Here is an 11,746-nt window from a genome sequence, read left to right as displayed (position 1 = left end):
GAACAGTGTGACCTCTTAGTAAGCGCCTTCAGCAGGAAATCCTCGACCCCGACATCAAATCTAGTAGAAAAATGGGTCAGTTTTAAAAAATGATGATAAGATTTCCAGTTTTTCGCTTTGAGGTCAAGCATTAGGAAGCAAAAGGCTGGTGTTTTATAAGCGGCTGTCCATCTACTGTTACAGCAAGTTGGGCTGCACAGAAATATACATATATAAATCTTTATGTATATTTACCATGTTTGGTGATGAGACTGAAATTAATCGCAATGTAAATAAAATACATCAAATAGGAAAACAAATAACCAAGAAACAATCCAACAAGCGGTACAGAAAAAAGTGAGAAGGGAGATAGAAACGAGACGTGAAACACCGGAGGGTTGCGTGAACATTTGTACAACATTGGACAGGTCCTGGAACAGCATGCCACAGAGAAAGAGACGAGTATTAGGAAAAATGGTTTAATATCGGAGACAGAGGCAAAAAACTGCATCACACAAGAACATACATTTACAAAAATAAGTCTGACTGTTCCAGCTACACAGTTAGGTTAACAGCAAAGACAGAGAAACCAGAAAAATCTAAACAGCTAAAAGCAAAGTCCTCAAATTACTTTTATCTTGTTTGTCAAACTAATACATTTATCCACTGAAGGTGACTAAATACTTCTAAATCGTCTAATCGTCTTTATCATGGTGACTGCACAATACTTAACTAAATGAAACTTACCGCTGTTGTAAAGACTCGGCATTACGTATTTATAAGCCAAAAGGAAAACTCCTCGACCCTCTTTCCGAGAAAGGAAACGAACGAACGAAAAAAAAACAAGGAAAGCAAATACTGATGTGAAGAATAAAGAAGAGGAGGCTAAAGATACCAAGCCAAAGTTCTTCTAAAAAAATCTTTATATCAAAACCTAACGTTCTGGACGCCAACTAGAAATCAAACTCGGGAACCAGTCGCTGTCGGCCCCTGGCTGGGGCCGCGCAGCCTGTCGGATAGTTGTTTTTTTTCTTTTTTTCCTTTAATTGCCAGTATAAAAACTTCCACTGGTACAAAAGGCATAAGTACAATCAGTGATAGAAATAGGAAAGCCTGCTTTTTTTGTACTTTTTAAATTCCCATCCAATGACAGATTTTCAAAGTGTTGTCAAACAAACATGTATCACGCTTACATAATCCACTGAAATGCATTGACTTTGGCTTTTCTCAAGACGATACTTAAAACTATTTAAATCTTTTTAGAATCAAACAAAATGATATTAATCTACAGACGACAAGCTTTTGTTACGGCACGTTAGATAAACACATACATTTCCAAAAAACTTGACATAAGCTAAAATGCAAAGAAACTACACATCGTTTTTTTCCTTTAAAATACACTTGTTAAATAGCACTTAAGAGAAAGAAAGAAACAAAAGAAACAACAAACAGATTTCAGATGCGTGTGGTGCGGAAAACCCCTGAGTGAAGAGTCTCAGCGAGAACTCCTTGTGAGTTTGTGCTTTACTAAACATCTAACAAATGTGTGTGAAATTGTGCTGGCTGTGAAAGCTTACCCTGTTTTGTCTGAAGTTGATTGTGACGAAGGTTAAGTAGCGAGTCAGTTGACTCGACCGCTGTACTGGGAAAGCATAAAGAGTCGTCAATTTTAATACTGCGCAATAACGCTGTGCTAGTGCGCATGTGCTTTTGTGTTTGTGCTAGTGGTTATACGATTTGGCAAAGAGAACAGTATATCATAAACTGACCGACTCAAACTTCCCAATACGAAACGTAATCATTAAGGGGTAAATTATAGGAAAACATTTCCATTTCTTGGGCCTCTTTCATGAAAGACAAGTAGAACGTATTTCCGTATAAATCATTCGTACAAAATTTTCTCGTGTGCAGCAAAAGCCATTGGTCAGTTAACAGTTCAGTTTGGTTTTAAGACATTTGATTTACATGTTTTTACGAACAACGTACACAAATTCTTTCTGCATGTGCGTGACAATTTACGTAAGAATTGTCGTAAGTCACGATTTAGGCCTATTTAAAATGGTTGCATGTAATTCACGCAAGACGCAGTTTATGAACAAGTGTTTTACGTATGATATACACAGAAATTTGTTCGCTTATGCACAATTTACGTTTACACAAATTTACGGAAATTCGTTTTGCTTGTACAAAAGTTTACATAAAAATGGTTACGAATGATTTAGGCAAATTTGTTCTTGTTTCATGAATGAGTCCCTTTTGTTTTTCAACTGGCACAACGTTTGGCAGATCCGGTTTAGGCTAAAGCTTAGAAATAACATGGACGAATAGACAACGAACAACCGTTCATAGCACAGACACACATCTGTACGCAGTCACACAACACACTCACAACCTTGGCACACATTTTAAATGTGCAGCAATGTATTCCAGCCCATTAATACTGATCGACGTGTTAAGGCAACGGCAGAGCTTGGGTATAAAATAGTGCTATAGAGTGAAGTAAACTGGTTTTGAGGGGGCTGCCTGTAAACTACGTTTGTAAACAATATTTTTACGGGCCGTTCGAACGATGTGTAAACGTTTACAGCAAAGTGCTACAGGCGCTATCGAACACTGCGGATCACGCTTAACTACTTTGGCATCAGGACGGAGTTTTGGTTGTCCTACGAACGTAAAATAGTCCTGATAAAGGCAGCAGAAAGCGAGACTACACTGAGACGTTTCGAGTTTAACGTAGAGGAACACAGATCAGCTGTTGGGTAATGATTATGTGGCTGTTATGTTGGCCCTGTATTATATTATGATGGTCAAAAGTTCAACGCCTGATTCATAAAAATACGTCAATATTTTGTCCCATCACACAAACAATTTTTCACCGACAAACATGATGCATCAGATGAATTTGTCCTGTCAAATTTGGGCCTTCTGTGGGGTATTGTGTGTCAGTGTGTGTGTATAAGGAGAACAGCTGAGACTCAATCTCAGGGGCTCACATACACACACCGTCAAAGAAAAGAGGGTTGTGAGGTCAACCTTTAGCACAGGTGTGTGTATGCGTGCATGTATGTGCTTACCTGTGAATGTATGTGTGCGTGTGTGTGTGTGCTTGTGAGAGCGATAATGACACATGGGCACTTTTTACATCTTTACAAATAAAGAAAAAAAGAAAGAAAAGCAAAAACATGAACAGTTTCAGGCAACAAGACCACAGAAGAGCAAGTTAACAACCTTTTTTAAATCTATATCTTTAAATATGAGGGTTCCATACAAAACACTTACGTAATAAAATACCCATGTTATCAAATAATTTCACAAGTAAAACACTGAAGCTGTAGGCAGGATGTACCGTCAGAATTTGGCACTAAATTCCACTCATCTTGTTTTTTCTTTATAAGAAAAAAAAAATCACATTTTGCTGAACAACATAACACATCTAAATATTGTTTCCCACAATAGAAATAAAATAATATAATGACATAGATGCTTCACAAGCCGACACTGTAACTTTTAAGAATTTTTATATAGCTAATTACCCAACAAGAAATTTAGCAAAGAGGGACTCCTATCAAAAACAAAAATAAAGAACCAAAAAACAAACAAACAAAACAAAACAAAAAAAGTAGTAGTAATAGTACTTATGAAAGGCTTTGTCTATTGTTCAAGTAAATTGATTTTTAGTCTTCTCTTTAAAAACATGAGACAAATAAGACTGTTAGACTTGATGAAACCACGACTTTATCCACGAAAAGCACCGACGGGACCGCGGGTTACACAAACTCTGTTTTTTTTTTCCTCTATACATTTAAACAGTATAAAATATAGGTCATTTCATGTGCATTTAAACCACGGATTGTCTAACTGTAAGTCAGTTCAGCAAAAGGTGTGACACGTAGGTAGCATTTCCCCCCAAACAGGGCAATCTTGTGTGTTTTTTTAATACCTTTACTACTCTAGAAAAAAGTGGTTTTATATAGACTTTAATGAGAAATCAAGCCACTTAAAATGGCCTTATCAAAAAACTTTACACTGCCTGAAAAATGTAAAAACCACGAGCAAGCTCTGAGAGATTCTAATATCGATCAGACAGCTTTTTTTATTTATTTTTTTATTAAAACTGCGTGGAAGTAGTCTATTCGTTTAGAAACCAGCGTGGGTTTCTTACGGCAGGCCTCAAATTAAGAGTGTTGCCGACAGTAAGTCCCAACGCCAATCCCTGTATTGAACGTTCAAGTTTACTTTAAATGATTGAAAAACAAAAAACAACAACATAAAGAGAGAGAGAGAGAAACAAAAACAATCTGACAAATAAAAAAGAAACAAAAAAAGTCAAACGCAAATATTTGTAATTGTTTTGCCACAGGATTTTTTTTGTCGTTTTTTTCTTCTTTGTTTTCTTAAAAGGATGCTCTGGTTATGTTAGTAAATATACTCTGTCTCTAGAGTGTGAATGCAGCGTTTTCACATTATTATTGTTTTTTTGTTTTTTTGTCTTTCCTCCCTTCCTTCCCTCCCTCGCTCCCCTCACCAGTTAATCTAAACAAACAAAACAAAACAAAAACAACCAAAAAAAAGCTCAAAATGAGGTCACATGCGAAAACTTTCCTAAAAAGATCAGGCTAAGATCAAAGTACAAAGATCAGTAAAAGGAGACCAGATTATGAGCAGGAGAACTCAGAAAGACATCAGAAACAATGACGGGACGATGAGACAGGTTTTTTTTGTGCCACGTAGACATGCTAGGCAAACGATGAGCATAGAGTCATGGAGATGAGTTCTAGGGAAGAAAACGGGAGAGGAGAGTTACACACACAGCTCCGGCACACAACTAACATCATTAAACCATGAGAACAACAAACGAACAAACAAAACAAACAAACAAACAAACAACAGCAGCAGCTCTATTAACCAGCGTTTCACCAACATCACATTAGCATTTTTTTTCGTACAGTACACAAATTTGGAAAAAATTGCCAACATGTACACGTAAATGAGGCACTCGCTCACACAGAGAATACAAACACACTCCATCTCCTCCATACAGACATACACCCAAAAGTATCCATCCTGATCCAAGACCGCAGATGGATCGCCGTTTGGGAGAGATTATTCCGTTTTTTTTGGAGAGCACAAACAAAATCAATACAAAAACAAAATGAAACGAAAAAGAGATTTCACTTATGAAGTGCCACTACTTATGAAAAGAGAGAGGAGGAAGAGAGAGTCGAGACAGATATGATGGGGACGTGACGGATGGGATTGTGGGAAATGGCGAGAGGGAAGGTGAGAGAGAGAAAGAAAGAAAGAAAAAGAGGGGTTTTGTACGTGATTCTGTGTTCTCATCACACAACAGATTGTGTGGTTTATTTAAGAAGACTATCGGACGAGGCTCAGGATAGAGAGAGCACGACTTTCCAAACCCAATAACTTAAAAGATAATAAATAAAGTCCTTTACTTCAGAGGCAGTAGAAATTTTGTATAAAAATAGAACTGCATTTTTTTACAAATAAAATTTACAGGCCTGTGGCTTTCTGTAATTTAAGTTTTTTTTCTTTCGATAAACATCAAGTTTTCAGTTCCCCACCCCGCCACATAGAACCTAGAACGCTTTAATCTTTTTAACCATCGACAGATCAAAATATTTTTTAATGCTCTACACAAATTCTGTTGGACAAAGACCACAATCATTTGACGCATAAAATTAGGACTTTTTTTTTTCTTTAAAAAAAAAAACAAACAAACAACAATAACGAAAAACCCTTACTGACAGAAAATGACTGAAAAAAGAAAAAAAAGAAAAGAAAAATCACTGAACATTTGACGGCAAGTATTTGTTGAGGAAGCTGTTTAGGCAGTTGTTGCCGTTGACTACAGAGAGGCCACAGCGGGTTTAACCCTTTCCTCTCTAGTGCCAGTGGGCCAAGGGTTCGAAGGAGCAGCAAAGCCCTGAACCGACACCAGAGGCCAAAGGGCAAAGGTTAATGTGCATATTGGTGCTTTAATCATATCGGAACCTTCTCTACTTGTCCTTACAAGCCTCAGGTTCACAAAGAGAAACAAATAATACTTTATACATCGTTTCTTTCTGCTGTTGTTATCATATAATGAAATAGCCATTGTATAAATATTTACTTTAAAAAAAAAAATCAAATAGTTTACACATGACTCAAACGAAAAAAAAGTTGACCAATAATAGCTGTTCATCCATCGCAAGTCATACAAAAAAAATGGCGGAAATGGAAGCGTTCATGTGAAAAAAAAAGAGACAAAATAATACTGTTATTAATTAAAAAAAAGCTGAAAAGAAGGTTATGGGAGAGTGGCTCCCTCTGGTGGTCAAAGGGTGAAACTCTCCCCCCGTGCACCCCCTCCCCCCGGAGTCCCAGTTTGGCAACCGTGGCAGCAGTGGGGACTTACCCTAGCAGTGTAACATGAGAGAGGCCCTAGTGCTAAGATCAGTACGGTTTGCTGTCGTTCTTCGAGCGCTTGAGCTGGACTTTGAGACGCTTCATGCCGATTTGAAACCCGTTCATCGCCTGAATGGCGGCCTGCGCTGACACAGGATTGTCATAACTGACGAAACCTACGATAGAGGAAAAGGAGAAAGGGATATAGGAACAGCACAATGTCTTTCGACTGTAATATTTGGCAGTAAAACACAACGCAAATACAGCAAAAAAACTGAATTTAGAAACATAGAATTACAGACTAAGCGGGAACTAGGGGTGTGCGATATTGACAAAAAATAATATCTTGATATTTTCTGCAATTTTATCGATTACAATGATTAGACGATATTTTGCTGAGTGTGTTATTGTGCTGGTTTCTTGAACTGACTCCTAAAGTTTTTGATATTTTTCATATTTTGTATGGTGGTCAGTTCACACTGATAGAAATTTATCTTTTTCAATAAGTTTAAATTGATTTTTAACTTTTATGGGCAGTTTTACCTTTATAAAGCCATTTTCTTTCTAAAAGTGTCCGTTATCTTTTGAGTCAAATTCTTACATTTACTCAGCGAATTAGATAATGCAGAGGAAACACAGCTGCATCTGAAGTGGCATTTAGATGTATTTACACACTGTTTAATGCAGGACATGAATGCATTTAACCTGCAGTTACAGATGCAGAAATAATGTTTTGATATATTCAACATAAAACGTTGAATACTGATATTTGAATATGTTTTTCTTGCTGCCACCTACCGCCAGTAGGTGGCAGCAAGTCACTGTAAACAAGTGAGTCATTGCAATTGAACCGAATCATGTAAACAGTTGATTCATTCAGGAACAAAACGCCGTCATGTTGCTCAGAGACGCAAAACAGTGCTGTGCCTGGAATTTTTATTTTTTTTGGTGAAATAGAGGAAAAACAGTAATGTTTTTTACATTCAAGTAATGCAAGCATGCACTCTGAGGGTGTGTTTTGGCAAAACATAGGTTTTGCAAAATACTCGATAATGTCAAATCGCACATCGCTAAAACAACAATTACGATAATGTCGCAGACGATATCGCACACCCCTAGCGTGAACACAATTTTAATTCAGTTTTGCAAAGCAACAATTGTTGTAGCCTAATGACTAGTTTAATGTCAAATTAAACGTGCCTACATACTGTAAGCCATACGCAAATAACTATTACTGGTATATTCTGTGTTGTCTTTCCTGGGACTGTTTGTATGTCAGTTCATACCGAAGCACTTGCTCAGATTGGTCTGTTTGTCGATAAAGACTTTGGCAGACACCACGTTTCCGAAAGGCATGAACATCTGTAGGATGTCCTGGTCCCCAAACTCCTGTGGCAGGTGGTAGATGAACAGGTTGGCTCCTTCCGGTCCTGTTCCACACACATACGAAATGTACATGTCTACATGTTTAGTGAAGAAACCACAACAAAGTTACACTGACATTTAGTCTTTCAGCAGACGCTTTTATCCAAAGCGACTTACAAATGAGGACAATAGAAGCAATCAAACCAACAAAAGAGCAATAATATGCAAGTGCTGTGACAAGTCTCAGTTAGTCTAACATGTGGCAAGCTTTTCTTATTTTCGAATTATTATTATTATTTTTTATAAATATAAAGAAAAGAATAGAAAAAGAATAGAGAACGCTAGCGTTAGAGGGTCAGTTATTCTTTTTTTAATAAACAAAAAAAGGAAGATAGAATAGAAAAAGAATAGACAAAGCTGGTGATAGAATGTCAATTATTATTATTTTTTTAAATAAAAATAAAAGTCAAAAGAATAGAAAAGAAGAAGAACGCTAGTGTTAGAGGGTAATTTGTATAATAAATAAAAAGAAAACATATAGATAGAATAGAAAAATAATAGAGACTGCTAGTATTAGTGGCTTGTTTTTTTTCTTTCAATAAAAATATAACAAGAAGTTAGAATAGAAATAGAATAGAGAGTGCAAGTGTTACAGGGTCAAGTTTTTTTGTTTTTTTTTAAATAAAGAAAACAAGCAGATAAAATAGACTGTATATATTATGAAATATTACAATAGAAAATAACACTTTTCTATATTTTAAAATGCAAAGTAATCCTGTGATGAAAAGCTGAATTTTCAACAGCCATTATTTCATTGTCATTCAGAAATCATTCTAATATTGTTGATAAAATAAATACCTTTTTCAAAAAACGTCAGTATTTCAAACTTTAAAATGGTAGTGTATGTTTTTGACTGGCACTGATTTGGTTATGGATGTACATTAATGACAAAAGTTTCACAAAAATTGTGAAGCTGCACTTAAAAAAATACTATGGAAGATTGATACAGAAATAAATTTACATCAATAATAAGTGCAATGTGCTTATTGTGTTCATACTGTACTGAAAAAAACAAAAACAAAAACAAAAACACTTTTGCTGCGATTGAGGTGGGGTACGGTAAGTTTAGGGACAGGTTTGCTGGTATGGGTAGGTTTAAGGGTGGATTAAGGTGTAAGGGATGGGTCACCGGTGTAATTATAAATGTAATTACAGATGTAATTACATGCAGGTATTTTTAAAATATAAGTACAATGTAAAAACATGTATATACACAATAAATGAACTGTACTAAATGATTAATTTACATGTAAGCTCATAGATGTTAAGGAGTATAGATAGATATTCAAACATGTTACACTGTAGCCTCAAATATGCAAAGTTTTTTTTTTTTTCAACTTTTGTCATTAATGTACTTCCATATTTGCTGTACTACTTAAATTAAGTTGAACTAGATTTAACTTTAGACTTCCATTGTAAGCAATGTCCAGTGTGTGTGTGTGTGTCCATACCCTCTTTCTGGCTGCCCGCAGCACTCTGTTGCTGCAGTAGGGACTGGCTGTAGAGGGTGGGCAGGGCGGCAGCCGCGTACTGTTGGATCCCTGAGTAGGCCTGTGTGAGAGCGTCCATGGGTCCGGCTGACCCGTTACTCAGGCCCGTGCTGCCCAGCCCGCCGTTCAGAGCTGCCATACCTGAGAGCATGTGAGCAACTTTACATAAAACCCAACAATAAAGAAAAAAGAAGTGCTCTTACTCGTTAGCATTTGGACTCAGGGTGTGTTTCTACAACAAAGCACAACACGACACGCACAAAAACAGACAGAACACGAAAAACCCAACGACACACGTGAACGTAACACTCGTCGAAACAACAGAATCACAAACGTCACGCTGGACTTTACGTCAAAAACAGCACCCACTCACACACATATACACACAAACACAAGATAGAGAAGATACATAATATACTGACCGGTGTATGCAAATGAGGAGCGCGGCCTACACATGCACACTAACGTCACAATAGCAGCACGAAACGATCACCACGGCGACCCTCAGACACACAGAAACATCTGACCAATCACCTTTTTAACCTCACACAGCGGAAATCTCATTATTTGTGTCAGCAATCTTGGCTGTATTAAAAGGGTTGTGTGCAAAAAAACATTAAACTCTTTTAATAAAATACAAATGCATCCTTGGATCCATTAAAAGCAGAACCCCTGACTGCTAAAACAGATGCACATGTGCTTCAGGGAGTAACTCCTGTAAATATATGAGCGGCATTTAAGCACAGTCTATGGGAATATATATATGCACACACAAATTACTGTTTGCTAAGGTTTTGAACAAGTCTCTTTTGCTCACAAAGGTATTTTTTTATTTTTTTAACACAAAATTGGCGTATTAGAATAAGTTCAAATTCTGCTTTGACATAACAGGAATAAATTACATTTTTATTTATTTTTTTACACAAAACCAGTCGCTGGGTATATTTGTAGCAATAGGCAAAAATACATTGTATGGGTCAAAATTATCGATTTTTCTTTTATGTCAAAAATCAGAAGGATATTAAGTAAAAATCATGTTCCATGAAGATATTTTGTAAATTTCCTATCAAAACTTAATTTTTGATAAGTAATATGCCTTGCTAAGGACTTCATTTGGACAGTTTTAAAGGTGATTTTCTCAATATTTTGATTTATTTTATATCTTATTCTAATATGCCGATTTTGTGAAAAAAAAAAAAAAAAAAAGTCTTATATCAAACCGAGATTTTTTTTCAGGATACTTTGAATAGAAAGCACACAGAATTCGTTTGAAACAGAATATTTTTGTAGCATTATAACTGTCTTTTTAAAATCAATTTAATGCATCCCTGCTTTAAATAATTATTAATTATATAACTATAATCAATTTCTTTAAATATAATTATTGAACGTTATCATTATTGATTTCATATACACTGTCTTTCCTTTTAATGGTAACAAATCTCAATACTTAATGGGGGAGGGGCGATAGAGTTCAAATCATTGTGACATTAAATGGATATTAGTTTTTCATTTTGATTATCAAATAATCTGTCAGTTATTTCATAAACTGATAAACTTAATGTTCCAAATCTTGTTCAAAAACTCTCCTTGTGCAAATGATGGTTTGTATAATGCATCAGATACATAATTACAGTATAAAGTAATACAATAAAATATGTTTTTCTAGCTATGGCAGAAATAAAGAACTGAAAAAGGACACTTAATCTAGAGAATCCCTTGTGGCAACTCATATTCATAATGTAAAACAACACATCAAATTGTGCTACCGTAGAAGCAGTTGTGCACTGTGTACAGAATATATTTTATGTCTTAATCAGTGTGTGTGTGTGTGTGTGTGTGTTTATAAAGACTGATTCATGAGTATTTACTGACTGGCCTTTTAGCTTGACGGCCTGGAAACAATAAATGATGAGTGAAGTGCTTGGATGGCCAGCTCCCTCATTTATCCAGCAATAATTACAATACTGACCTTTTATATTCAATTACACTATACAGACTCTTAAATTAGCACTGGGAGTGTGTGTGTGTGTGTGAGAGAGAGAGAGCCATTTGAATGAATTTAAATTATAGACGTTCTGTTAGAGAGAGCTTGATTTATAAAACCAGAAACCTGGCTAAAAGGTCACTGGTGGAGATAGAGATTTTGTCCGCGTGCCGACACACTGACATATACACATGCACAGGCCACGGTGATCTTTAGCTCGTCTATTCATACTAATTACATTCCGCAACGCCCATTAGGTACATTTTATTATAAGATGAGTAGTTCTGGTCTTGAATGCTGATTTGTCAATACAGCATTCCAGTCGTGCTAAAATGCACAATGTGGTAACATCTAAATGCAAAACATCTATTTACAAGCTACTGGCGTAAGTCACAACACCCACAGAAGCATACATACAACTTTTGTTTATTGTCGAAACAATTTTTACATTTTGTTTTTT

The 11,746-nt window shown here is 36.0% G+C and overlaps 1 protein-coding gene across 13 annotated transcripts in view; it reads right to left on the bottom strand.

Moving 5' to 3' along the window:
* Nucleotides 1-446: 446 nt before the first annotated feature.
* Nucleotides 447-11,746, bottom strand: part of LOC306861751 (CUGBP Elav-like family member 2) — a 154,332-nt gene continuing 143,032 nt past the window's right edge. For 6 of the 13 annotated variants that reach the window (XM_079404209.1, XM_079404206.1, XM_079404202.1 and 3 more), the window contains 4 exons: nucleotides 9,261-9,440; nucleotides 7,671-7,814; nucleotides 6,395-6,560; nucleotides 447-4,753 (listed from right to left, as the gene is read on the bottom strand). In XM_079404209.1, coding sequence (XP_079260335.1) covers nucleotides 6,433-6,560; nucleotides 7,671-7,814; nucleotides 9,261-9,440 — 452 coding nt within the window. In that variant the 3' untranslated portion in view covers nucleotides 447-4,753; nucleotides 6,395-6,432. Of the gene's footprint in view, nucleotides 6,561-7,670; nucleotides 7,815-9,260; nucleotides 9,441-11,746 lie in introns of all 13 variants that reach the window. The other 7 variants (XM_079404205.1, XM_079404208.1, XM_079404210.1 and 4 more) reach the window with 2 other exon arrangements.

This window comes from Barbus barbus (assembly GCF_936440315.1).
Source record: "Barbus barbus genome assembly, chromosome: 42".
Taxonomy (NCBI): domain Eukaryota; kingdom Metazoa; phylum Chordata; class Actinopteri; order Cypriniformes; family Cyprinidae; genus Barbus; species Barbus barbus.
Note: the sequence above shows the minus strand (reverse complement) of the source record. Positions and strands in the feature narration are given on the sequence as shown.